The sequence below is a fragment of the Nomascus leucogenys genome, chromosome 16, assembly GCF_006542625.1.
Source record: "Nomascus leucogenys isolate Asia chromosome 16, Asia_NLE_v1, whole genome shotgun sequence".
Taxonomy (NCBI): domain Eukaryota; kingdom Metazoa; phylum Chordata; class Mammalia; order Primates; family Hylobatidae; genus Nomascus; species Nomascus leucogenys.
Window position 1 is genome coordinate 13,393,065 of NC_044396.1, and position 27,854 is coordinate 13,420,918.

Consider the following 27,854-nt stretch of genomic DNA (forward strand, 5'->3'; position numbering starts at 1 on the left):
CCAATTCTATTCTAAATCCAGATCTCTTTCCTGTAGTCAAATGCAGCTGTTAATAACAAAGGCACTCTAGTAACATTCTGTTTTGCAATCTCATTACCTAAAATGATAGAAAAAAATAGTATTGTTAACTGTTCACAAGAAACAGTATTACCAAATGTTTTGTCATGACATAATATAGATCTTCATTTTTCCAGCTCCCAAATACAGTTTTCTTGCGGCCAGCCCCTCAACTAGATTTGTAGATTACCCACAGCTTTTATCTTGAGCAAATTTATATATAGGCCTCAATTTTTAGTGCAGAGGAAGCAATCTGAGCAAGCCGTTTAGCCCTTAAGGATGACACATTCTCCAAACCCATCTTTAGATATGGTTATAGAGGAAAATGGAAGAGAAAAGATCTCCAGAGTGTAAAATCAAGGACCATGGAGAACAATGAACTGGGAAACAATTCCCCAGGAACACAACTGGGGCATAAACACAACAGATTCCTTATCTCGGAGTAAGGGGATATCCTGTCCCTGTCCAACAATGTATACTGAGAGTGGGGGGATGTGCAGAAAAGAGTTAACATAGCAGGTCTGAGACCACTTTCCTGAGAAAGGCCTGCTTGCAGGCAGATCACCTAAGGTCAGGAGTTGACCAGCCTGGCCAACGTGGTGAAACCCCGTTTCTATTAAAAATACAAAAATTAACCAAGTGTGGTGGCACATGCCTATAATCCCAGCTACTCGGGAGGCTGAGGCACAAGAATTGCTTGAACCCAGAAGATGGAGGTTGCAGTAAGCAAGATGGAGGTTGCAGTAAGAGACTGCACAACGGCACTCCTGCCTGGGTGACAGGGTGAGACTCTGTCTCAAGCAAAAAAAAAAAAAGAAAGAAAAATGAAAAAAAGAAAGCCCTGCTTGCAAGGTAGGCTCTCTTGGCTGGCATCTAGGAACTTCAATTTCAGGAGAGTTCCCACCATTCTCTAACTGACAACAGTGCCTATTCTCTTTGTACAAACAATGTAGTTTATGCTTTCTTTCTGGGAGTCAAGAATTCTGGGACATGGTTGGCAGAGGATACCTACATGACCAGCCTCCAATAAAAACCCTGAGCACTGAGTTACTAATGAGCTTCCGTGGTAGATAAAACTTTACAAATGTCACAATTTGATGCTGAAGGAAATCAGGCCCATCCCGTGTGACTCTGTTGGAGTGGAAATTTGGAAGCCTATGCCTGGTTTCTTGCAGATTTCACCATAATAGGCCTTTTCCCTTTGCTGATTTTGTTTTATATTATTTGCTATAATAAATCATAGCTGTAGCCTGGGCACGGTGGCTCATGCCTATAATCTCAGCACTTTGAGAGGCTGTGGCAGGTGGAACACTTGAGGTCAGGAGTTCGAGACCAGACTGGCCAACATGGTGAAACCCCGTCTCTACCAAAAATACAAAAATTAGCCAGGCGTGGTGGCGTGTGCCTGTAGTTCCAGCTACTGAGGAGGCTGAGGCAGGAGAATCGCTTGAACCCAGAAGGCGGAAGTTGCAGTGAGCTGAGATCGTGCCACTGCATTCCGGCCTAGGTGACAGAGCGAGACTCTGTCTCAAAAATCAATCAATCATAGCTGTAAATGCAACTTCATTCTGAAACTTGCGAGTCCTTCCAGCTAATAACGAAACATGGGGGTGGTCTTGGGAACCCCTGACACAAAACAGATAACCTGTCTTTTTAGTTCATAGATCTCTGGATTAGAATGAGTCGTAGCTGGCCCTGATGTAGATAAGCCCTTGGGTTCAAGATTAAGGCTGTGACTAGATAAGACAGAGTTTTAGGGTGTGGGAAAAAGTAAGTGTATTTTGTCTGAGGGAGGGAAATAAATCACAAGGACAGGGTGTGGTAAACTATATTATTATTCACAACTATTTTCTCCTTCCCTGTAAAAATCTTATACATCCCTGACCACTACCATGTGACCTGGAACACGTCCCTGTAATCAAAGTATACTTCACATCCCATTGTCTGAACTGATTATATGACTTGCTTGGGCCAATAAAAGGTGCATACAAGTGATAGTGTGCCAGGTCAGCAGAAACTTTAAGAGGCATTGCATGATTCTGCCTCCTCTTTTCCTATGTCACAAGAAAAATCTTTCCCAAATACGGATTCCTTCACAACACATAAAACTATGACAGCCAAACTGCAGCCACAACATGTAATATTAATTAGAAATAAATGTTTGTCATAAGCCAGTGAGATTTGGGGGTTGTTCAAAACCTAGTGAAAGCTGAGCATATACTTAATCTCAAAATATGTATATTTAAAATATTAATATAAAATATACTTTCTAGCCTAAACTATTTTTGTAGTAGCACAAATTCCAAGTCTAACTTACGTTTTGGAGCTCTCTCAGGAATTGGAATGTCACTGATTTTCTCTTCTTTGGCAGATTCCTTATTTTCTGAAGACTTTGGCTTTTTTCTTTGGCGCAGCTCTACAGGTGGTCCTTAAAATATTTAAGACATTATTGCAATGTGTGTATAAAATTGTTTTAATCTGTATCCTGAGCCAATTAACCTTTATTATTCTAAAGCAAAAGTACCACTAAGGCCTATTAGCATCAAAGATAACCTTTTCATAATTATTTTGGCACCCCTGCAAAATTATCTTTTGTCCAAAAAAAGACAATTTAAGTTCCACTCCCCAATCTGTGTTTTGACAATCCTAATAGTAAACCAATACGCTCTTCTCCCAAGATGATGCAATTTTCAAAACATCCTAAAATAAGTAAGCTGTTTTCCAAACTGGGGGTCAAGGTGTTATTCACCTCATAATTCTAGTTACCTTAAAGTATCAAATGCATAATTTATGGTTTAACTGTTTTTTAAAAATCAAAACATAGCCGGGCGCTATGGCTCACACCTGTAATCCCAGCACTTAGGGAGGCCAAGGTGGGCGGATCACGAGGTCAGGAGATCGAGACCATCCTAACATGGTGAAACCCTGTCTCTACTAAAAAAAAAATACAAAAAAATTAGCCAGGCATGGTGGCGGGCGCCTGTAGTCCCAGCTACTCAGGAGGCTGAGGCAGGAGAATGGCGTGAACCCAGGAGGTGGAGCTTGCAGTGAGCCGAGATCGTGCCACTGCACTCCAGCCTGGGCGACAGAGCGAGACTCCATCTTAAAAAAAAAAAAAAAAAAAAAATCAAAACATAATACATTATCACAAACTACACTTCTGTTTTTAAATAACCCTGAAAGTTCTGCAGAATTTCAGTGCTGTGTTATCATTAGCATTGTACAATCTTATAGATTTAGGTATTAGAAAATAGGCTAAACCTACAAAGATACCTATGTATAAGAAGGTCTCAAAATAATTTCCCAGGATTAGACTATCTTCCTCTTCTAGCTCCAGTTTTAGAAAATGTGATGCAGAAGTTACCTCCAAACTAGTAAACTAAACTCCAAGTTAAACAGGAATGTACTATGTACAATTTATACTTTTCCTCCCTAGAATTAATCATCTTGTGTGATAGATTACGATACTATAAGTACAGAGGGTTCCTGCCAAGTTATAAAGTGGTACAATAATTTATCTTTCTCATGGAAGTGGAAGACAGTTTTCTTCCTTTCTGTTAGTAATAACTTCAGGCTATGAAATGTGAAAATAAACATAGAAGTCAAAGAAGGAGAAATGAATCAGTTGCTGCTGATCAGATGGATGTTCTCTAGCTTTACTGTGGAAAATGAATAAAATAAACATATCTTAAAATAGCTTCATAGCAAACTTGTATGTTCACTAAAATATCTTTAAACACTGGCATAGTGATAAAAAAAAAAGCTGTACATTTAGTCGATTCAGAATGATGAATACAATGGTTATCCATTTCTATAAACTACCATTTATTCTGTAGTCATGTTAAGTAGTGAAATCAATGAAAATATTTTAAAAGACATTATTAGGCCGGGTATGGTGGCTCACGCCTGTAATCCCAGCACTTTGGGAGGCCAAAGTGGGTGGATCACCTGAGGTCAGGAGTTCGAGTACAGCTTGGCCAATATGGTGAAACCCCATCTCTACTAAAAATACAAAAATCAGCCGGGTATGGTGGTGTACTCCTATAATCCCAGCTACTCAGGAGGCTGAGGCAGGAGAATCAGTTGAACCCAGTAGGTGGAGCTGCAGTGACCCGAGATCGCACTACTGCACTCTAGCCTGGTGACAGAGGGAGACTCCATCTCAAAAACAAAACGAAACAAAACAAACAAAAAGTGACATTATTAGAAAAACATGCCCCAGACTTCGAGTATTTCTGCATATAAATCTAGGTCAATTAGTAAATATTACTATATTCCTTCCTCATTATGCCTCTTTAATATTCCCCTGCCCTAGGTTAAAGTAAAAGTTAGAAGCAGTCAACAAGAACGCATATTTATGCAAAATCAAATAGTCTTCAAAAGCAAATTATTGTTTTTAATTTTATTTTAAAAGAATACAAGGGGAAGATATAACTACAAGAACTTTCCTTTGTAGGTACACTTGCATGATTAATCACGCAATAGCACTGGACTATAAAAGATCTATAATATTATATTTTCCTGATTCTAAGATGCCATACATTTGAAGATACTACTTAATAGGTTTTTCAAGGGGAAAAAAAACACACTGTCATACTGAATGCATGCACTGATTTTAAGACATATCAATTTTAGTGGCATTAAACTGTAAGAGCCAAAAGTACGACTCGATACAGTATTCATTTTAGCTCATCTCTTCAACCTTATCCCTAAACCTAACTTTTCATATAATTTCATAATGGAAAAACAAAGTCACACATCTCTAGGTGGAAAAAAGCAAAGGCCAAAGCAATGGACAAATGAGATTATCAGTTCTGACAGGAAAGCTCTGCGATGTAATTCAGGTTTCCTTTTCACTATCTTTTTTTTTTTTTTTGAAATGGAGTTTCACTCTTTTTGCCCAGGCTGCAGTGCAGTGGTGCCATCCTGGCTCACTACAACCTCCGCCTCCAGGTTCAAGCAATTCTCCTACCTCAGCCTCCCGAATAGCTAGGATTACGCCCAGCTAATTTTTTGTATTTTTAGTAGAGACAGGGGTTTCATCATGTTGGCCAGGCTGGTCTCAAACTCCTGACCTCGTGATTCGCCCGCCTTGGCCTCCCAAAGTGCTGGGATTACAGGCGTGAGCCACCATGCCCGGCCACTCCTTTTCACTATCTTATATTTTTAGCATTGTAAAGAAAAAGTCAAACTAAATGAAGATGATTACACATCCACAAAAGTAACCTGCTCTTTCAGACTTCAGTCCAGTCATCTTCATATGAAATAGTAGGGCTACAAACAGGCTTTCAAATGTCCATCCAGGCTAGACATAGCAGTTTCCAAGTGAAACGTTAATACTGCTCTACTCAAGGTTGTCACTTCTTTCTTTGCTCTAACATTGCTTTCAGAAAGCATAAATATAAACACCCCGGCCCTCTATTGCATCAAGGAAGACATTTTTTTTAAAGACCAGATTCCCAGAGTATTTACTTGGACAATGAAGAGGATCTAAGTGAATGTGAATGGTAAGCAAGATGGGACATGGAGAACACCTGGATACAAGTAAAATATACAGACTATTTAGTCTAATTTTAACACAGCGAATAAAAGATAATACGAATTTTTGGGGAAAAAAGTATAGAGTGACAAATAAACATAAAACACTCAGAATGCTTGGCACATAGACAGACAGGTTTGCGATACGCATTATTATTACTAGCGTTATAATAAATGAAAATTTACTCAGTCATTGTTGACTATTATATACTTGCGTCTAATAGGGTGTGAATACAAATATTTATGGAATTAAAAATATGTTGAATAAAGCAATATTTTAATAAATTACAACCCATTAATTGTCCCATATAAGATGTATTTAACTGCTTTTGAATTATATGTAATTCTACAACCAAAAATCATTTATCATTTTATTTATTTTATTTTTGAGAGGGAGTCTCACTGTGTCACCCAGGCTGGAGTGTAGTGGGGCGATCTCGGCTCACTGCATCCTCGGCCTCCCGGGTTCCAGCGATTCTCTTGCCTCAGCCTCCCGGGTAGCTGGGACTATAGGAATGCGCCACCACGCCCAGCTAACTTTTGTATTTTTTAGTAGAGACAGGGTTTCACCATATTGGCCAGGCTGGTCTCGAACTCCTGACCTCGTGATCCACCCACCTTGGCCTCCCAAAGTGTTAGGATTACAGGCGTGAGCCACCGTGCCCGGCCTTAATTTTATTTTTTTTTAGATGGAGTCTCGCTCTGTCACCCAGGCTGGAGTGAAATGGTGCAATCTCGGCTCACTGCAACCTCCGCCTCCCATAGCTGGGACTACAGACACTCGCCACTCCACCCGGCTAATTTTTGTATTTTTAGTAGAGATGGAGTTTCACTGTGTTAGCCAGGCTGGTCTCGAACTTCTGACTTCAAGTGATCCACTCGCCTTGTTCTCCCAAAGTGCTGGGACTACAGGCATGAGCCACCATGCCCGGCCCATTTATCATTTTATATCACATAAGTAAAATTTACAAAACGGTACAATCTTTTAATATTGGCTCCACAGATCTATTTAAGTACAACCATAGTCTAAAATAATTTTTCACTTTGCATGATGTATTAAAGACTTTCAGTATTGTAGTATTGGTTTTTTAATGCAGTGTTAACTTTTTTAATGCTTTAAGCATGAATGTACTCATAGGAACATACAAGCTAGTATATCAGCCTACCCCCATAAATTTGCAATTAGAAAAGAAAAATACATCAAGAAATATTTCAAATGATAATATACTCTAACCACAGACAGAACCAAGGAAACAAACGGAATTACATTCTTTCTCACTAACGACAAATAGCTTTGGTTTTGAAGCTGTTTTTAGTTAGAATGTCTTAAATTCAGACCAGCTTTAACACTCTGAAAACTCAAGAGGAAGCAAATATGAACCAAGCCTGCATAGGGACAGGTCAGCAAGTCACAGATCAGTAAACATTTCTTATGCTTAATTGTTAAAAATTGCTTTCCGCTGAATTCTTTAAACTCCTTCCTTGTACTCTTGATTCAGAAAGGCTTGAGTCGGCCGGGCCCGTGGCTGACGCCTGTAATCCCAGCACTCTGGGAGGCCGAGGTGGGCGGATCACCTGAAGTCAGAAGTTCAAGACCAGCCTGACTAACATGGAGAAACCCCGTCTCTACTCAAAATACAAAATTAACCGGACGTGGTGGCGCATGCCTGTAATCCCAGCTACTAGGGAGGCTGAGGCAGGAGAATCGCTTGAATCCAGGAAGCGGAGGTTGCGGTGAACCGAGATCGCGCCATTGCACTCTAGCCTGGGCAACAAGAGCGAAACTCTGTCTCAAAAAAAAAAAAACAAAGGGACTTGAGTCTAAATTAGATCAATTTACTATCACATCCGCAGCTCCACTCATAAGGTAAAAAGTTGTGTTTTCCACCAGAATGCAAAAATCTAATTGCTTCTCACTTCCTGAAACTAGTAGGGGTTATCATGAAGTTATTATGCCATGAGTATTCCTTGTATTGTTTATCACTAACCGATAAGTTTCATCTAACTTCCCATTTTTGTCTCATATTGATCATTTTCTATAAATAAAATACTGCTGAATGAATTACTTATCTTAGCATTGATCCTGAAGGCGGCATGGAAACCTTTCTCCAGCTCACCCACTTTGACCCTCAAAGGCCTCCTGGCCTCATCATCTCCCAAAACTATAATACTTAGATGGCTCTGCTCTTTACCATTTTCTCCTAAACCTAAGTGAACTTGGCTTTCTTCAGTTTCTGCGTGTTCGCCCATTCCCAATTCATCTTGCCATGTTTATCCCAAATCCCTGTCTCTTTAACCCCCTGGTGAATGTCCCCTCGCCCCCTGTTGCCTCTGGGTTTGTCAATATCCACAGCCCTTTAAAAATTGCCTTCCAAATATGCACTCAGTACCTAAACCTGCATCTTCGAAACCAAACTGCGCCTCCCACTTCACCAAGAATCTGCTCAGGACCCCCCTCCCTCCCGAGCACTCCCCACACAGCTTTCTCTCTTGCTACGGATTCCCAACTTTCAGCTCCACCTTTGCTTCCCAATTCGGCCGACAAAACTTCGGGCCATTTGCTCCGCTCTCCTGAATTTCTCCGCAGCCCTCCGCCAGGCGCCGCGCTCCTTCCCGCCCTCCCCGCGCGGCCGCGACCGCGACCGCGGCTACCAACAGCTCCAGCCGAGACCTCCCAGCGCCCCCGCCCCTCCTTCCCGAGACCACGGGCGGCCGTTGGCGCGCTGGACCCCGCGGCAGTCACCTTCTTCCTCCGCCATCGTTTCTGCGGAGGCCAGGGCGCCCTGCGGCTCCCGCGCGGCCCGGACTCTCCCTCCCTCAGCGTCACCGAACCCCTCGGCCACCGGGGGCCCGCTCCTGGCCGCCGCGCTCCCACTTCCTGACCCACCCCCCTCCGGTGTCGCCGCCAACCGCGTCCCCGCAGGCGGCCCGGGAACCAGAGTGTTAGGAGAGGGGAGCGGCCGGAGCGCTTCGCTGGGGCGCTGGGGCCTGCGCGGGCAGGAAGGAGACTCCACGCCGGGGGCACCGCCCACAGCAGCAGCTCCTGGCCGCCGCCTCCCCTGGAAAGCGAGACTGGTGGGTCGCGCTGCAGCCCCGCCCCTCGTCCTACTCTTACCAAAAAGTGAGGGCGTGCTTTCCGCCACTTTTGTGACTCCGCGACTTAACGAGTCAGAGACGATCATCAGCGACGCCTCCCAGGTCCAGCCTCCATTCCCGCCCCATTTTACACGGAGGAAACTGAGATCTAATGCGGTGGAAGTCGCAAAGCCGGTCAGAGGCAGAGGTGGAACCCGGTGCTCCGGAACTGCCATAGCTGCCTGCGTTCTCGCTGGGATTTCAGCAAAACGTTCTCAGTTGGCGCTTTGGTTTAGTAGGCCACTTGACCATTACAAGAAAGAAGCTTGTGCTTGGAACTTGTTTTAAATCACCAAAACTGGTTTAACAAATACGTTGCATTTCATGATATTCTGGGGGTGGGGCGGGGGCAGATAATACAGTGGTCTGGGGGAGAGCAGTGTGCAATTAGATATTCCACAGCAATAGGAAATAATTTTAATTTGTTAAACTGTGTTTTAACTTTCATTATATCTAGCATTCTTCAACAAACACCGGGATCTTTTCCCCAACAGTGCTCAGAAGTAAATTTAGTCAATGAAATATACCCATTTTAGATCGGGAGAAACAGGCACGAGAATTCACTGAAGTCATGGGGTAATTATGGACACCCCATTATTAGCAGGCAGCAAGATTCTCCTAATAGCACCTTTAAGTCAGGATATTTGGGGAGAAGCTATCATTTTTCAGTGATGTGCAGAAACAGTTCCAGGAACTTTTTTTTTTTTTTTTTTTTTTTGAGACAGAGTCTCCCTCTGTCGCCCAGGCTGGAATGCAGTGACTCGATCTAGGTTCACTGCAACTTCCGCCTCCCAGGTTAAAGTGATTCTCGTGCCTCGGCCTTCCCAGTAGCTGGGACTACAGGCACAAGCCACCACTTAATTTTCATATTTTTAGTAGAGACGGGATTTCACCATGTTGGTTGGCCAGGCTAGTCTCCAACTCCTAGCCTCAAGTGATCCGCCCACCTTGGCCCCCCAAAGTGCTGGGTTTACAGGTGCGTACCACCACGCCAGGATAATTTTTTGTATTTTTAGTAGAGAAGTGGAGGGGTGTGGTTTCACCGTGTTGCCCAAGCTGGTCTTGAAATCCTGACCTCAAGTGATCCACCGGCTTCAGCCCCACAAAGTGCTGGGATTACAGGCATGAGCTACCACGCGGGGCCTCCAGGAACTCTTTTTATGTCTGGTTCCCTGTAAAGATGTTTTTTGCCTTAAAACAACACTTTACCAGGAGTTAGAAACAGTGGACCAGAAAATGCCTGGTGCCAGAGCCAAGAGAGCACAGAATATAAGGACCCTGAAAACCACAGGATGTGGTAGGGTCCCTGGACATGAGCAACAGTACCTGAGTACCCTGCTTATCAGATCAGCTGACTGAAAGAGCTGCACCTCTTGGAAAACATATAGTGGCTATTGAGGTCTGCTGTTTTCTAAGTCTAGAGTCTTAATATCCTATAGTTCCTTCACGGTCACCTCAAGATGACTAATGGACTAAATTTTAAGTTTGCCTGACCTCTACAATAACAGGGGAAAGAAAAATGATAGAAAAAAAAATAGCTTCTTAAAATAACAAATGGAAATATAAGATAAGATAGAGGTAATTATTCCCTAGTAGAAATATTCTTCTCTTGAACCCTAAAAACCCACATTAGGGCTGGGCGCGGTGGCTCTTGCCTGTAATCCCAACACTTTGGGAGGCTGAGGCAGGCGGATCACCTGAGGTCAGGAGTTCAAGACCAGCCTGGCCAACATGGTGTAACCCTGTCTCTACAAAAAAACACAAGAATTACCTGGGCGTGGTGTGAGCGCCTGTAGTCCCTGCTGCTCAGGAAACTGAGGCAGGAGAATCTCTTGAACCTGGGAGGCAGAGGCTACAGTGAGCCAAAATATGCCACTGCACTCCAGCCTGGGTGACAGAGCAAGACTCCATCTCAAAAAAAAAAAAAAAAGCATTCTACTTAAATATTCTTGAATTGGATATATTAGATGTCTTAGGACATTTTCTTTTTTTTTTTTGACATAGGGTCTCACTTTGTTGTCAAGGCTGGAGTGCACATGTGCAATCATGGCTCACTGTAGCCTTGACCTCCCAGGCTCAAGTGATCCTCCCACCTCAGCCTCCCAAGTAGCTGGTACTACAGACACATGCCACCACGCCCAGCTAATTTTTCTGTGTGTGTGTGTGCGTATATATATTTTTCTGAATATATATTGTGTGTATATATAAAACATACATATATAAAATATACATTATATATATATATATATATATATATTTTTTTTTTTGTAGAGACATGGTTTCACCATGTTGCCCAGGCTGGTCTTGAACTCTTGGGCTCAAACAATCCGCCCTCCTTGGCCTCCCAAAGTGCTGGAATTAGAGGTGTGAGCCACTGCACCTGGTCAGGACATTTTTTTAAAAAACAATATAGTTAAAACTACTCTAGGTAGAGATTTTTGATCAACTTGGTCATATGAAGCAATACTCATAAAGCAAAACATTATTGGAACTAAGTGGCCTATTATCAAGTTTGTCCCAGGCAAAGCTTCTATGCTAGAAAACATAGGTTGCTGTCTTTGTACCAAGACTCTTGCCTGTCTTCTTTCAGATAGTAAGCCCTTTAAATATTTGTGAATTATATTGGGGTTTCCAGATAAAAAATTCAGGCCACTTTAGTATAAGCATGTCCCATGCAATATTTGGGACAGGCTTATACCAAAAATGATTTGTTATTTATCTGAAATTTCTATGTAATTGAATATCCTGGGTTTTGTTTTGGTTTGGTATTTTGTTTTTGCTAACTCAAACAACCCTATTTATAGGGATTGAGACTGCCACATTAGAAGACACCTGCTATTAATTGCACTTAGGCCTTCTTGGTACATGTAAATGGTTGATTAAATACTTTCTTATTTTGAAAAATGGATGCATTTGGATAGCAGGTGGACTCTGAGTACCTCAATTCAGTTGATGCAGAAAAAAATCTGCTATTCCTAAAGCCCTGACAGATTAAGTTGTTTCTGCTGTTTTTCTACCCTACAAAGAGCTTAGGCCAGACCTGGAAACTCAGGCCAGATCTAGTGCAGTCCTGGAGCTGTCCCTGAAGTACTCTCTGCCTCCCGAGTAGCTGGGACTACAGGCGCACGCCGCCATGCCTGGCTAATTTTTATATTTTTAGTAGAGACAGGGTTTCAGCATGTTGGTCAGGCTGGTCTGGAACGGCTGACCTCAGGTGATCTGCCCGCCTCAGCCTCCTAAAGTGTTGGGACTACAGGCATGAGCCACTGCCTGTATGGATGTTTGTCCCTTCCAGTCACATTGAAATGTGATTCCCAATGTTGGAGGTAGGGCCTGGTGGGGGGTGATTGGATCATGGGAGCAGATGCCTCCTTAATGATTTAGTACCATCCCCTTGGTGATAAGTGAGTTCTCAGTTCATTTGAGATCTGGTTAAGAGTCTGGGGCCAGGCAAGGTGGCTCATGTCTGTAATCCCAGCACTTTTGGAGGCTGAGGTGGGAAGATCTCTGGAACTCAGAAGTTCAAGACCAGCCTGAGAAACATGGCAAAACCTGATCTCTTAAAAAAAAAAAAAAAAAAAAAAAAAATATATATATATATATATATATATATACACGGCTGGGCGCGGTGGCTCATGCCTGTAATCCCAGCACTTTGGGAGGCCAAGACAGGTGAATCACGAGGTTAGGAGATCGAGACCATCCTGGCTAACACAGTGAAACCCCATATCTACTAAAAATACAAAAACAAAATTAGCTGGGCATGGTGGCAGGGGCCTGTAGTCCCAGCTACTTGGGAGGCTGAGGCAGGAGAATGGCGTGAACCTGGGAGGTGAGCTTGCAGTGAGCCGAGACCATGCCACTGCACTCCAGCCTGGGCTACAGAGCAAGACTCCATCTCAAAAAAAAAAAAAAAAAAAAAAAAAAGTACATGGACGTTCATTCTGTCTACTTTTGTTTTCCTCGAGAGCTGGAGAATGCAGGGAGAGGAAGACTGTACACGTAAGAGGTGGAACTTAAGGTTCTTCCACATATCCCAGTCCTCTTTTCCCTCATTCTCCCATCCTTCCCCATCACCCTTACTCCACTTTCTTTTGCCAGTTTTCTTTTCTGCACGGAGAGAGCAGCTGTACCAGGTGCTGTACCAAGATGAATAACACTAGCTTTGCTCAGGCGACTTTGATTCTACTTAAGGTAGGTAATAGCCTGAACAACATTAAATGCCTACCAGAGATATTAGAGCAAGGAAAACTTGGGTGAGGACTCCAGCTTGTCTAGAGAACTTTATCATACGCGACGGCAAAGACCAAAAGTATTAATATAAAATGGCTTCTTTCTTATAAGGTGATGCTGGCAAGGACTAGGGCTGAATTTCCTGGGTTAACTAAGCTACACTCAATTAATGCTTATGAAGAACATACTGGGTGAACAGAAATATAGACATTTGATGTAAATGTTACGAAGTAAAAAAAAAAAGTGCTAGACATTGAGAGAAATATAGGTACAGCATTAATCCCTGCCCTTGGGGTTATAATCTAATTTCAGAACTGAAACACACTAACAACAGAGTTTGCATGTCAAGTGATACTGATAATGTATGTTGCTATAAAATGTTAGAAATTTTATTTTTTTTTTTGAGATGGAGTCTTGCTCTGTCACCCAGGCTAGAGTGCAATGGCATGATCTCGGCTCACTGCAACCTCCGTCTCCCGGGTTCAAGCGATTCTCCTGCCTCAGCCTCCCAAGTAGCTCAGACTACAGGCACCTACCACTGCACCCGGCTAATTGTTGCAGTTTTAGTAGAGATGGGGTTTCATCATCTTTGGCCAGGCTGGTCTCGAACTCCTGACCTCTTGATCCACCCGCTTCGGCCTCCGAAAGTGCTGGGATTACAGGTGTGAGCCATCATGCCAGGCCATCTTGAGTAGATTTATCACTGATAGCTTTTATACATAAGTTTGGAGAAAAACCCTACCACCATCTTAGGAAGAGATGGCTTATCTATGTACTTCCATCAGTACCACAATTCTAATAACAAAACAAAAAAAAAAATCGCAAACATTGAGATTAAACAGACAAGTTTTATTATCAAATGTTAACTCTACAAAAACTCAGTAGTATTGTAGTAAGCATTACTGCCTATCTTAAAGTCTTTCAGAGCTTTGGACAGCTTTGGGCATCTTAAGGCATCAAGTATACAGAAATTTCTTTTTGATCTCAAGTGCCAGTTATTACCAATTTTCACACAAACCTTTTCTTTTCTTCCTATTGCAGTTAAAGGGCCACTGCTGGTCAGCTGAAGAAGGAAATATTTGCTTCTCCCTTTAAGGTGTTAAAGTAATGCACAGAAAATAAAAACCACATAAATCTGCATGGCATTGCATTCAAGCAAAGGACAATATGAGTAACTTAAAGAAATATCCACATTCAATGCACTTAATGAAATCCTGTTTTCTTTGGAGTTACATGAGGCAGCAGTACTAGCTAGTGTCTAATATTGCACTTTTATAGCATAAACACAGCTAAACATAGTGTTAAACACTGACAGCATCAGTACCTGTTCTAACTGCATCAGTGTTTACCTCTCAGTCTAGCATGCTGACTACAGTCCTATGCTTTAAAAGGTTATAATTATTTGACAGTTAAGGCATTAGAGAAAAAGGTTTAAGGCTATCATAATATATATAAGCATTCACTTCTGTTCAGTTCGTGTATTGTTTTCTAGAATACACTGTTCAAATTGTCTCACTTCTGGGATATTAAAAACTATGGAATTTCTCTTATTAAAGTCCAAACCATCAATAATGAAAAAAGTACAATATAAAATAATACATATGAAGCCACAATATTCAATTACAGTTCAAACTAGAAATTACTAACTACATGTAGCTGCTTCATTTTTTGTTTTACATTTTGGCCCCTAGTTCATTATTTACAACTGATACCTGCTGAGAAAAAGATCCAAATTTTTAAACTTTGTATGTTTTGTGGAGGGTGCACAATTTCTTCTAATTTATCTTCAGGTGTTTTAAAATTTATTTTAATTTGTTTTTAATTATAAGATATCATCATGACCAAGAGACTGGGAAAATAACAATTTTATTCTTTCTCCTAAGATTGTGATTTTATTATTCCAAGACCTTATGCTTGAATTACTTAGCAAGAAGGCATGATTATGCAGAAGACAGGGAAATGAAAAGAGCGGGAATATACAAAAATGAAGCTTCCTTAACAGAGTTCATGGTGGAGATGGTAGACACTGGTGGAGTTTTTATCCAAGACTTAAAACTTAGGAAACACCTATGATGCCATTTTAACTGGAAGTAATCGAGACATCTGATTCCAAATTCACATTTTAAATGCCTATTTGCAATCAGCAAAGAGCCAGGTATGCTGCATGCTGCTTGCTGTAAGGATATGGCTTCACTGGCTCAAATTTTTTCACTCCACCAAAAGATAAGGCACAGGCCCATTTGTCCAATCAAGTTTGCTGAAAATACTGCAGCCTGAGTGTAGACAAACTTCCCTTGAATTTGCTAGAAGTTTTCTTGTGTCTGGCAGTTTCAAGATCACCATACATCTTTCAAACACTGAAAAAAAAAAAAAAAAAAAGAACAAAAGGAAATGTTATAGTCTCTAAATGTCATTCTCAGCAGCCACAAAAATGATTTCAAATTCCACAGGACTTTGTGGAAAAAAAGCTTTAAGATGGTCCAAGTTATTATTTCACACAGACATAGTTGGCATTTACATGGCAAGGGCTTTGGGAGTACAGCACTAGCCAAGGAAGTTTCCATGGTTTACACAGTAGTTGGTGTTCTGCACCACTCCTACCCTTTGTAGTATCATGTGTTTAGTTTAACATGTATGGTTTCCGACTCCCTGCTTGGCTCAGCTCCTTTCTGGAGAGACTATTTCATTCATTCCTTAGAGGTTCAATATCATTACCAAAATAAACAAAACCATTTAGACAAAATTTTAAAGTTAAATTCTAGTATAAGAAATTCCAAATAATTTCTAAGACACTTAATAAGATGCAATAAGGGGCCGGGCATGGTGGCTCATGCCTGTAATCTCAGCACTTTGGGAGGCCAAGGCAGGCAGATCACATGAAGTCAGGAGTCTGAGACCAGCCTGGCCAACATGGTGAAACCCCATCTCTACTAAAAATACAAAAATTAGCTGGGCGTGGTGGTGCGTGCCTATATTCCCAGCTACTTGGGAGGCTGAGGCAGGAGAATTGCTTCAACCCGGGAAGTGGAGGTTACAGTGAGCCAAGGTCATGCCATTGCACGCCAGCCTGGGCAACAGAGGGAGACTCTGTCTCAAAAAAAAAAAAAAAAAAAAAAGCAATAAGGCATGATATAACAGCAAACATATGGGCTCTATGTGCCTGTGACTAGTTGATGATTAGCACCCTTATATGGATCATGGATAAGTTTATTTCATCCCCACATACAACCTTTTAGATTACCTTGTTATCCCCATTTTAGAGACGGAAAAACTGAAGCAAAGAATGATTAAGTTAGTAATGGGCAGATGCAGGAGTTAAACTAATAGATTGGTTCCACTATGCTATTTTACTTATATACCATACAACCTTAACATAAGAACTTTTAGTAGGCATTATATATTTTTTTGAAACAGGGTCTAGCTCTATAACCCAGGATGGAGTATGGAGTGATATGATCCAATCATAGCTCACTGCAGTTTTTTTTTTTTTGTCCAAAAAGAGATGGTGCCTTGCATTGTCACCCAGGCTGGAGTACAGTGGTGAGATCAGAGCTTGTTGCTGCCCCAAATTCCTGGGCTCAAGGTATCCTCCACCTTGGCCTCCTGAACAGCTGGGACTACAGGCACACCACTATATCCAGCTAATTTTCAAATTGTAAAGACAGATTCTCACCATCCTGACCAGTCTGGTCTCAAACTCCAGGCCTCGAGCAATCCTCCTGCCTTGACCTCTCAAAGTGCTGAGATTACAGGTGTGAGTCACAACACCTGGCCCTAAGCTAAAGATATATATATATTTTTTAGAGATGGGGTCTCCCTATGTTGTCCAGGCTAGTCTCAAACTCAGCCTCAAGTGTTCCTCTTGCCTGGCATTCTAAAGTACTGTAAAGTGCTGAGATTACATGTGTGAGCCACCCACACATGGCTGTTATGCATACTTTGACATGTAAATGAAAAACAGGAATGTTTTAGACTTCAGTCTTATTTCATATGGCCAGTATGAAATGTCTAATGGAGTTTTACTGCTTAACAATGAAACTGAAGACTCCTAACTGCTAGCAAAAAAAAAAAAAAAAGTATCAGAAGGACATGAAGATTAATTTATTTCAAGATTACATTTGCCTTAATAACACAGATTCTACAAATGGTACAAATCTAAAATCAGGTATTTAAAAAACACAGAAATACTGGTTAGGATGCATCTTTTAAATGTGGTTTCCACAGTGACCATAATTTGGCACTCAGTTTAAAATACCACATGCTGAAAGGCTTCTCCTTTGATACTAAATTCAGATAAGAAAATCAATGACCCAACACTATTGATCAGTATCTATTTTACCCCTCTTTTGGCAGTAGCACCTGAATGGAAAACAACTGCCCCATCACCTAATCTCAAGCCCCTAAGAGGCAGTTTTACCACTGAGCCAAACAAGGGGCCCAGGCATGGCCAGTTAGAGCCCTGTATATCCCAGGTTGTGGTTTTAGGATGGATGTAAGACAGGCCAGTGAAGGCCAAGTGTTGCTAGGGGTATCTCAGAGAGTGAGCTTGGATGAGCAAACCTTTGGATCCAGCTACATCAGTCAACCCTGGGACTGTCAGTTATTACAGTCAATGAGTACCACCTTCTTCATTCCTATCACATTTATACTAGGAAACAGCATCTTTGTAGATGCTGAAAATTAAGCCTTCATATTCTGATAAAATGTGGAAATGCCAGGAAAAGTTAAAGTTAAACGTTTAGCCTTCTCGAACCGCTTTTTAATCTCAGTGGAGTTTGACTGTGTAACAATGAAACTGAGGCCAGGAGCGGTGGTTTATGCCTGTAATCCCAGCACTTTGGGAGGGTGAGGCGGGCAGATCATGAGGTCGAGATGGAGACCATCCTGGCCAACATGGTGAAACCCTGTCTCTACTAAAAATAATAAATAAGCTGGGAGTAGTGGTGTGTGCCTGTAGTCCCAGCTACTCGGGAGGCTGAGGCAGGAGAATCGCTTGAACCCGGGAGATGGATGTTGCAGTGAGCCGAGATTGCGCCACTGCACTCCAGCCTGGCGATAGAGCAAGACTCCGTCTCAACAACAACAACAACAACAACAAAAGAAACTGCAGACTCCTAACTGCTAGCAAAAAAAAAAAAAAAAAAAAAAAAAAAAAATCAATCTCAGAAGGAGAGAGAAAATGTTTCCTCTTCCCATTTAGCTATAGCAAACACTTAAAAATAGTTGAGAATTACAACTGCAGACATTTACAAATCTGATTTCCCTTTCAAGTAAGATCTGTGTTAAAACATGTTTTTATTTTGTAATACACTGTCATTAAAGTACTACATACAAAGAAGTCTTTAAAGATATCTGGATTTCACCACTGGTGCTATATGCTACAGAATGAACCTATAATCCCTTAAAAACCCTGCAATTCTGCAGCCAGGCATGGTGGAGAACACCTGTAATCTCAGCTACCAGGGAGGCTAAGGTGAAAGGCTCACTTGAAGGCTGGGCACGGCGGCTCATGCCTGTAATCCCAGCACTCTGGGAGGCCGAGGCAGGCAGATCACCAGGTGAGGAGATTGAGACCATCCTGGCTAACATGGTGAAACCCCCTCTCTACTAAAAATACAAAAACTTAGCCAGGCATGGTGGTGGGTGCCTGTAGTTCCAGCTACTCTGGAAACTATAAGTACTTCCTATGTGTTTTTACTGTTATTCTCGACTCAGATTATCTAAATGGAAAAAATAAGATCTTATAAAAAGTTTGTTCTTTTTAATCATCTTACACAAGAACTTGCAACATAAAGTTACAAAATGATCAAATACACAGTTTTTACATTTTCATGTAATTAACTGGTAACCCTCCAGAGGTAAATACTGTGTTACTTTTGCATAAAATTTCTCAGTAGGAATTTCTTGTTATTTAGAAAGTTTATGTAATCTGAACTCTTTAGAACAGATCCTATGGAAGGCCTAGAAAACACACGTATCAAAAAAGCAAAGCCCCGTTGCGTAAGGCTGACAGTCCAATAACAAAAAGGGGAAAGATAACACTGATCAAAGTACTGCACTCCAGCCTGGGCGACAGAATGAGATTCCATCCCCAAGACAACACAAAAAAACCCTATGTCCCTATGATTATTATAATCATAACAGCAAAAGTTATGTATTAATATAAAACTATAGTTTGTAAAACTCATTTTCATTCATTAACTCTCACTCTGTCGTCCAGACTGGAGTGCAGTGGCACGATGACAGCTCACTGCAACCTCGACCTCCTGGGCTCAAGCCATCCTCCCACCTCAGCCTCCTTAGTAACTTGGACTACAGGCGTGCACGACAACACCTGACTATCTTTTAATTTTTTGTAGAGACGAGGTCTCACCACATTGCCCAGGCTACTCTTGAACTTCTAAGGCTCAAGCAATCTTCCATGCACAGGCATGAGCTACCATGTAGAAGCCAAAATATCATTAATAGATTTAAATTGGGGGGCTGACATTGACTTTGAGACCTAACAAATACGAAACTTGGAACTTAGCCAGGCACAGTGGCTCATGCCTGTATCCCAGCATTGTCTCTATGGGGACAAAACAAAAAAAAAAAACTTGGAATGTAACAGTAACTGGAGAAAAACACCCTTTCTGGCGATCTGAGGAAGCATTTCTTCCAGCAGACACACAATCTCCTTCCCAGAAAGACTTGTGGGCATCTTGAATGGCTAAATGAGGCATATCTCCACTGATTTAGTGGGATAGTCAACGTGTGTTGGCTGGGTTGATGGGAGAAGGCAAGAGAAGACAGAATAGTGTGACTTCTTTGCCAGACCTTGCTGTGGGTGTTAGCTTTCTTTACCTGATCCTATAGCCAGCCATGAAATCATTCTCTCATTTTTTTTTTTTTTTTTTTTGAGATGGAGTCTTGCTCTGTCTCCCAGGCTGGAGTGCAGTGGCGTGATCTCGGCTCACTGAAACCTCCACCTCCCGGGTTCAAGCAATTCCCCTGCCTCAGCCTCCTGAGTAGCTGGGGTTATAGGTACATGCCACCACACCCAGCTATTCTATTTTTAGTAAAGACAGGGTTTCGCCATGTTGGCCAGACTGGTCACGAACTCCTGACCTCAGATGATCCACGTGCTTCAACCTACCAAAGTGCTGGGATTACAGGCATGAGCAACCGCGCCTGGCCCTCTTAACACATACACACACACACACACACACACACACACACACACACACACACACACACACACACACTTTTTTTGAGTTGGAGTCTTGCTCTGTTGCCCAAGCTGGAGTGCAGTGGCGCCATCTCGGCTCACTGCAAGCTCTGCCTCCTGGGTTCACCCCATTCTCCTGCCCCAGCCTCCCGAGTAGCTGGGACTACAGGCGCCCGCCACCACACTCCGGCTAATTTTTTGTATTTTTAGTAGAGACGGGGTTTCACCATGTTAGCCAGGATGGTCTCGATCTCCTGATCTCGTGATCCACCTGCCTCGGCCTCCCAAAGTGCTGGGATTACAGGCATGAGCCACTACACCCGGCCCTCTTAACATTTTTTTTTAAAATACTGTTAGTTTCCTGTCACTGCTGTTACCATAAATTGGGTGACATAAAATAAGAGGTATTCATTCTCTAACAATTCTGGAGGCCAGGAGTGAGAAACTGTGTCGGTGGGGCTGCGCATCCTCTGGAGGCTCCAGGGAGCAGTCAGGTCCTTGCCTCTTCCAGCTGCTGGTAGCTGGGAACACTCCTGGGCTGTGTCAACAGCTCTCTCATCTCTGCCTCCCTCGTCACATTGCTGCCTCCTCTTCTGTATGTGTCTCTGTCTGATTTCCCTCTGCCTCTTTCTTACACAAGTGATAGTATCTAGGGACCAACCAGATAATTCATGATCTATTTTCCTCTCAAGAACCTCATTACACCTTTTTCCATAGAAGGTAATAGTCACAGGTTCCAGGGATCAGGATGTGGACGTATCTCGGTGGCCACCATGCAGTCCACTGGAAGCACTTTGCCATGCTACTGTTTGGTTAACAGAAAAGCGTCCTCAGAGTGAAGGCAGAAGGCCTGGATCTTTTTGTCACTTGATCATTAGCTGTATGACTTGTGTAAGTTGCCTAACCTCTCTGGGTTTCATTTCCTCATCTGTCAAATGGGCCCATGATGCCTCCTTGCAGGGTTATGGTGGGTCTCAAATGAAACTGTGGATGTAAGTACTTATAAGATGAGCCACTCGGTTATGATAATGAATTTGATATTGATAAGGAGGCGGTGAAAAATATATATAACAATACAAGGTTAAGGGGAAAGAAACAAGGTCCAAAATTGCATGAGGGTATGAGAGGATGAAAGGAAGTATTTATTATGCTTGTTTCTGGGTGGTGAGATTATTAGTGACTTCTTTATACCTATCTCTCTGTTCCAAATTCTTTGCAATGAGCACCCAATACTTTTATAATCCTATCTCCTAGAGTTGGTAAGATAATTAAATGAGATAAATTATGCCAAGTATTTCACACAGTAATCTATGCTTTTTTTGAGACAGGGTCTTGCGCTTTGTCACCCAGGCCGGAGTGCAGGGGTACAATCATGGCTCACTGCAGCCTTGACCTCCCAGACTCAATTGACCCTCCTACCTCAGCCTCCGGAGTAGCCGGAGGTAAATGCCACCACATCTAGGTAATTTTTTGTATTTTTTTGTAGTGCAGGGTTTCGCCATGTTGCCCAGGCTGGTCTCAAATTCCTAGGGCTTAAGTGACCTGCCCACCTCAGTCTCCCAAGGTGCTGTGATTACAGGCATGAGCCACTGCTCTTAGCCAGATCTGTATTTTTAAAAATTTGCAATATAAAGGCACATTAACCTGACTTTATTAAGATGAAAAGATGCAGACATCTGGATGTGAACACAGCACCCGATCTATTATTCTGTCATGACTCCAAATATATAAACATAGGGTAGAAAACTAGAGGTGGTGAGTAATGGTTCATAGTCAGTTAAGGATATTTCTGGTGTAATGTCAAAAGCTTCCATTTCTAGTCATTTCTTATTCAGTATACTCATTTAAAAATATAGACTGTGTTAATCAAATTCATAAACAACATGGTGTTCAACAACGAACATGTGAAAAGAAAATATGGACCAAAATGGATATCAACAGGCTAGAACAATGTGTTCTCACCACTGAGACAAAGACTAGAGAACACCCATTACCACCGCAAAGCATTCGTACGTGACACTCCTTGGTAGGACCAAGATATACTGAAACCTCACCGAAAATGAACCATCTGAAAAAAAATCTTCACTTCCAACTTAGAACTGGGGTTTCCACACTTCAGAGCAAACTGCTAAGAAGCAAATTCTTATTTCTCAACGATGACAAAGTATTGGCAACCTCATTTCCAGTTTAGAATCCACATGGTTAAAACCCACAGGGTCCTCAGCCATGAAAATGTTAATAGAACTGGAAAATGACATGCCAGCATGCCAGCTTCAGAAAACCCAACAATCAAAAATGATGAAAAACCAGTATCAATTCCCAAACACATCCCTACAACTACATCTCCCAAGAAGCCTCAAAGAATGCCAGTATCCTTTAAGAAACAATTGTGGATTAATGGGGACTAAGGAGAAAACATTAATCTAGAAGACTATTTTCAAAGAAAATTATCAGGGTTCCTTTTGTCTACATTTAGTTCTAGAAAAGGAAAAAGACATGCAACAAAAACTTTCCAATCATTTTGGATTAAAGCACATTTAAACGTATGCCCAAATCTACTTAAACACATAATGCTAAGTGAAATAAATAAGCCAGTTACCGAAGGACAAATCAGTCTGCTTAGGAAGGACTACCTAGAACAGTCACATTCACAGAGACAAAGTAGAATGGTAGTTACCATAGGCTGGGGAGAAGGAGGAATGGAGAATTCTTGTTTCGTGTATACAGAATGTTAGTTTGAGAAAATGAGAAAGTTCTGGAGCTGGATGGCGGTACCTGGTTGCACAATAATGTGAATGTACACTTAATGCTACTGGACACTTTAAAATTTTTAAGTTTTGTTGTGTATATTTTACAACAATCTTTTTAAAAGAGGAAATAGGCCGGGTGCAGTGGCTCACACCTATAATCCCAGCACTTTGGGAGGCTCAGGTGGGCGGATCACAGGGTCAAGGAGTTGAAGACCAGCCTGGCCAACATAGTGAAACCCCGTCTCTACTAAAAAATACAAAAAAGTAAGCCAGCCGTGGTAGCAGGCGCCTGTAATCCCAGCTACTCGGGAGGCTGAGGCAGGAGAATCACCTGAACCTGGGAGGCAGAGGTTGCAGTGAGCTGAGATTATGCCATTGCACTCCAGCCCGGGCAATAGTGTGAGACTCTGTCTCAAAAAAAATAAAAATAAAACATAAAAGAGGAAATAGGAAAAAGTATACCCAATCCAAAAGAATCACTACATGACTCAGTGATTATAGTCCTGGGTACACACCAAAGATAATTAAAAACAGATATTCAAATAATTATAAATGAGTGCTCACATCAGCACCATTCACAATAGCCAGAAAGTGCAAACAATTAAAATGTCCATCAGTGGATAAATAAAATGTCGTATGTCCATACAATGAAATATTATTCAGTGATAAAAACAAATGAAGCATTAACACGTGCTACAAGGGTGAATCTAAAAAGACAAACACAGAAAAGGTCACATGTATGATTCCATTTATATGAAATATCCAGAATAGCCAAATCCATAGAGACAGAAAGCAGATTAGTTGCCAGGAGCTATTGGGAGAGAAAACAGGGAGTGACAGAAATGTTTTAGAACTAAATTGAGGTAGTAGTTGCCCGATTTTGTGAATATACTAAAAACCACTGAGTTGTAAATGAGTTTAAAATGGTTAATTTTATGTTATGTAATTTTTACCTCAATTAAAAAAAAGAATACCCAACTCGTACTCCACATGAGAGATAGTAAATTAATGTCCAAAGGGAAAAGTTTTCCCTTGCCCCACAATAACACAACTCTCATCCATTAATGTTGCTTAGATTCTATGTACCTAGATGACAAAGTTAGTTCTAGTCTCCATTCCTTCCAGGATATCTGATATTTTACATTACACTAAAGAAAAGAAGGATTCTCTCAGTTGATTTCCAAATGCCTTCAGAATCTTGATCTCTATTTGTTTGGCCCTTTATAATTTAACTTGCACATCATAAAGCCTTACCTTTTCTGAGGATGTTCTAACTGCTGGGGCCCTTAAATACAAACCCATTCTTTGGGTAGAGTCCTGGCCTGGTCATTTGTGTGTATAAGTCCATCCTCGGTTGCATACTAAAATGCAAGTTAAAACAAACAGGATCAAAAGACAGACAAACTGTCACTATGGATAATATTTCAACTACATAGATCTACCAACAAAAGTATAGGACATTTAGATAGGAGGAAACAAACACAGGTACAAGCCATATACATATCTACTAACCCAAATCTTTATTTCTCAACATGTTTAAATACCATAAAAGTCCCTTCTAGGATGGACATTAGATTGAAAACATGGATTACACACACACACTAAACACCATACCACAAGAACTTAGGAGGCCAATTTCTTCAGATCTTGCCTAGTACTGTTTTCATGCTACTACAAGTATGATTAAATATCAAATATTTGAGCACTAGTTATTTGCAAGGGATTGTACAATAAGCCTAATACCCAGTATCTCCAAACAGTGCAGTGAATTTTAGATAGTGTTAGATGTATTTGTAATATCAGTCTAATTCTCTCAGCAGGGCAGCAAGTAGTGAGAGGTCCAAAGAAACAATAATCAGTACTTGAAGAGAAACAAAAACTAGCATCTATTGAAAATGTAAAAGGCATTGACAGTAAAGGGTAGTACAAAGAGCAAATGAAAATGTTAAAGGACTTATGTAAGGATACCTGAGAGTCCATTCAGTATGAAAACACATCATCTAAAATATACACACGTTTATGGACCAGAATGACATCCTCATTACCAAGTATTTTCATGGTAGTTTGTAAATCCTTGGTCTTTGTGGCTTTATCTCCACCCCAGATGAAGTATGGAAGACACAAAGAGTAGTTTTTTGTTTATTTGTTTTGAGACAGAGTCTTGCTCTGTCACCCAGGCTGGAGTGCAATGTCGCATTCTCAGCTCACTGCAACTTCCACCTCCTGGGTTCAAGCACTTCTCCTGCCTCAGCCTCCTGAGTAGCTGGGACTACAGGCGTGCACCACCATGCGTGGCTATTTTTTGTATTTTTAGTAGAGACAGGGTTTCACCATGTTGGCCAGGCTGGTCTTGAACTCCTGGCCTCAGGTGATCCACCTGCCTCGGCCTCCCAAACTGCTGGGATTACAGGTGTGAGCCACTGCGCCTGGCCTAGAGTAGTTTTACGTAAGAAATTTTGTTAAAGGTTGGGGGAAAATACATTAAAAAATTATATTTAAAGATAATTTATAAAATTATATATGCCATTATTACATCAAGATATGTATTTTTAAGAGACAGAATCAGAGGCCATCAAATTTCTTCAGCTTCAGAACAGATAGAAAAGAAAAATAGGCCAGCTGCGGTGGCTCACGCCTGTAATCCTAGCACTTTGGGATGCCGACGCAGGCAGGTCACGAGGTCAGGAGTTGGAGACCAGCCTGGCCAGCACGGTGAAACCCCGTCTCTACCAAAAAAATACAAAATATTAGCCAGGCATGGTGGCACGCGTGTAATCCCAGCTACTTGAGAGGCTGAGGCAGGAGAATTGCTTGAACCCAGGAGGCCGAGGTTGCAGTGAGCCGAGATTGCGCCACTGCACTACAGCCTGGGCGACGGAGCGAGACTCCATCTCAAAAAGAAAAAAAAAAGAAAAGAGAAAAAAATTTTATTTACTCAACCAATTATTGCCTGGATATTTGCTTAGTTATGTAGTTATTATATAACTATATAAAATAACAACCTCCCATTAAGCCGGCAACAGCCAATATATGCACTCTAGGTAAACACAGATTACACTTAAGTGAACGGTTTTTAAAAAATGTCATCCACTGATTTTATCATCTTGGTTGCCAAATCTAAAGATGGAACCCCATAGTGAATTTAACTGAGAACATGAAACAAGAAGGCACGGACTCTTCAAGACAGTAGAAAATACACGTTTTATGTAAGAATGATACAAACTTGGGTTAGGTGTAAAGATTTTTGAGTGCATGCATTATGACTGCCTCAAAGCTCAAATTACTGAAGAAGCTACCAGAATAATTTGATATGTTGAATTAGGTAACTGAAGTTCCTATGTAATCCTAACTCACTCTTCCAGTTCATAAATTCCAAGCACTTCAGAAATGAAGGTCAAATGCCTTGAGATGAAATAATATTGCACAATCGTTATGTTTCTGGTTATACTAGACAACTCTATTCCAAACTTGAATGGTTCTAAGAAGTTACTACAAAGAAAAACTGCTACAGACTGAAGTTATGTTATCTCAATTTTGAAGAATGTGAATCTTTTAGTCATAAACATAGAAATAATCCCTATTGCATGGTTGTGGTAAAATAAATACCCACAAATGCCAGCCATGACACTTTTTTTTCTGAAACAGTCTCACTCTGTCACCCAGGCTGGAGTGTAGTGGCGTGATCTTGGCTCACTGTAACCTCAGCCTCCTGGGTTGAAGCGATTCTCCTGCCTCAGCCTCCTGAGTAGCTGCGACTACAGGCAAATGCCACCATGCCTGGCTAGTTTTTGTATTTTTAGTACAGACGGGGTTTCATGTTGGTCAGGCTGGTCTTGAACTCCTGACTTCAAGTGATCCACCCGCCTCGGTCTCCCAAAGTGCTGGGATTACAGGCGTGAGCCACCATGCCTGGCCGACACTCTTAATAATAAAGAGCAATTTTGCTTAATCTCATTACTAATTTATATGTAAGGCAACCTAATTCTGTTCAGTGTGAATATAAAAGTTTGTTAGTCAAACAAACGAAAAAGAAATTAATTCAGCTGAGTACTAAGACCTGAAACTTTCTTTGAACTTTCTTCACTTGGAAAACAATGGAAAAAATAAAATACACAAGTCAAAATGTTTTCTCCATAATAAGCAACCTTTTCAATAAGCTTTCAGAAAAATCTTCCTTTTATAATCTAATGAATCAGACAGGAAGTTTAAAAAGTAACTTTTTAATCCCTTTCAAAGTCTTCCGAGGGCAGCAAAATTGCTTAGGGAGGAGTGAGTATCTACTGACCTCCACCTTCCTTCAGCTTTTCACTATCAGTCATATATTTTCTTTGTCAGAAAGTGTCCTTTGTATGTTTAAAAGCCCCTGAGAAAATGACAGCCACTTGGTAGGTCTGGGCTGGTAGCATCACCCCTGAGATAATTTTAGCTGAGATCACAGTCCTCCATGACTCATAGATGCCAAGCTCGTAAACCCGTTCTAATCATCAAATACCCTCTACAGACACAACCCTTGTAATGCTGTACTGAAAATGCTCAAGGGCTATTTTAGAATGTGACTATTATTCCGAAAACAGTTTCTCAACTCCAAAGACTCAAGCAACGTTCAGATCCAGGAGGAAAGAGGACAATTTTTGCTATTAGTACAATAAAAAGACTGTAAATTACTTATTTTTTAGAAATGGCAGGAAAGAAGGAATTCAAGACTTAGTTAATTATGTGACTTGAGGAAAGAAAGGTATCTGCTTAGATGGAATGGCAATGTTCACTGTTAAACAACTCTTATTAAAAATCATCTCATTCTTTAGCATATGTGAGAAAACAGCTGATGGACACAGATGGGGGTAGAAAAAAACTGCCAAGAGCAAACATTAGCGTCACATTCTCGCCAAACACCTGAGAGCTCATTCTAAGGTGTTACCACCTAAAGACTCATG

The 27,854-nt window shown here is 41.4% G+C and overlaps 2 protein-coding genes across 8 annotated transcripts in view; both read right to left on the reverse strand.

Moving 5' to 3' along the window:
• DPY19L4 (dpy-19 like 4) overlaps positions 1 to 8,538 on the reverse strand; it is a 77,864-nt gene extending 69,326 nt beyond the window's left edge. For all 3 annotated transcript variants that reach the window (XM_030795282.1, XM_030795281.1, XM_030795280.1), the window contains exons 1-2: positions 8,339 to 8,538; positions 2,375 to 2,485 (exon numbers count right to left, since the gene is read on the reverse strand). In XM_030795282.1, the coding sequence (XP_030651142.1) occupies positions 2,375 to 2,485; positions 8,339 to 8,354 (127 nt within the window). In that variant the 5' untranslated portion in view covers positions 8,355 to 8,538. The remainder of the gene's footprint in view (positions 1 to 2,374; positions 2,486 to 8,338) is intronic.
• A 5,253-nt stretch (positions 8,539 to 13,791) lies between these two features.
• ESRP1 (epithelial splicing regulatory protein 1) overlaps positions 13,792 to 27,854 on the reverse strand; it is a 67,771-nt gene continuing 53,708 nt past the window's right edge. For 2 of the 5 annotated variants that reach the window (XM_030795263.1, XM_030795265.1), the window contains one exon: positions 13,792 to 15,320. In XM_030795263.1, coding sequence (XP_030651123.1) covers positions 15,300 to 15,320 — 21 coding nt within the window. In that variant the 3' untranslated portion in view covers positions 13,792 to 15,299. Of the gene's footprint in view, positions 15,321 to 17,586; positions 17,590 to 24,174; positions 24,282 to 27,854 lie in introns of all 5 variants that reach the window. The other 3 variants (XM_030795262.1, XM_030795261.1, XM_030795264.1) reach the window with 3 other exon arrangements.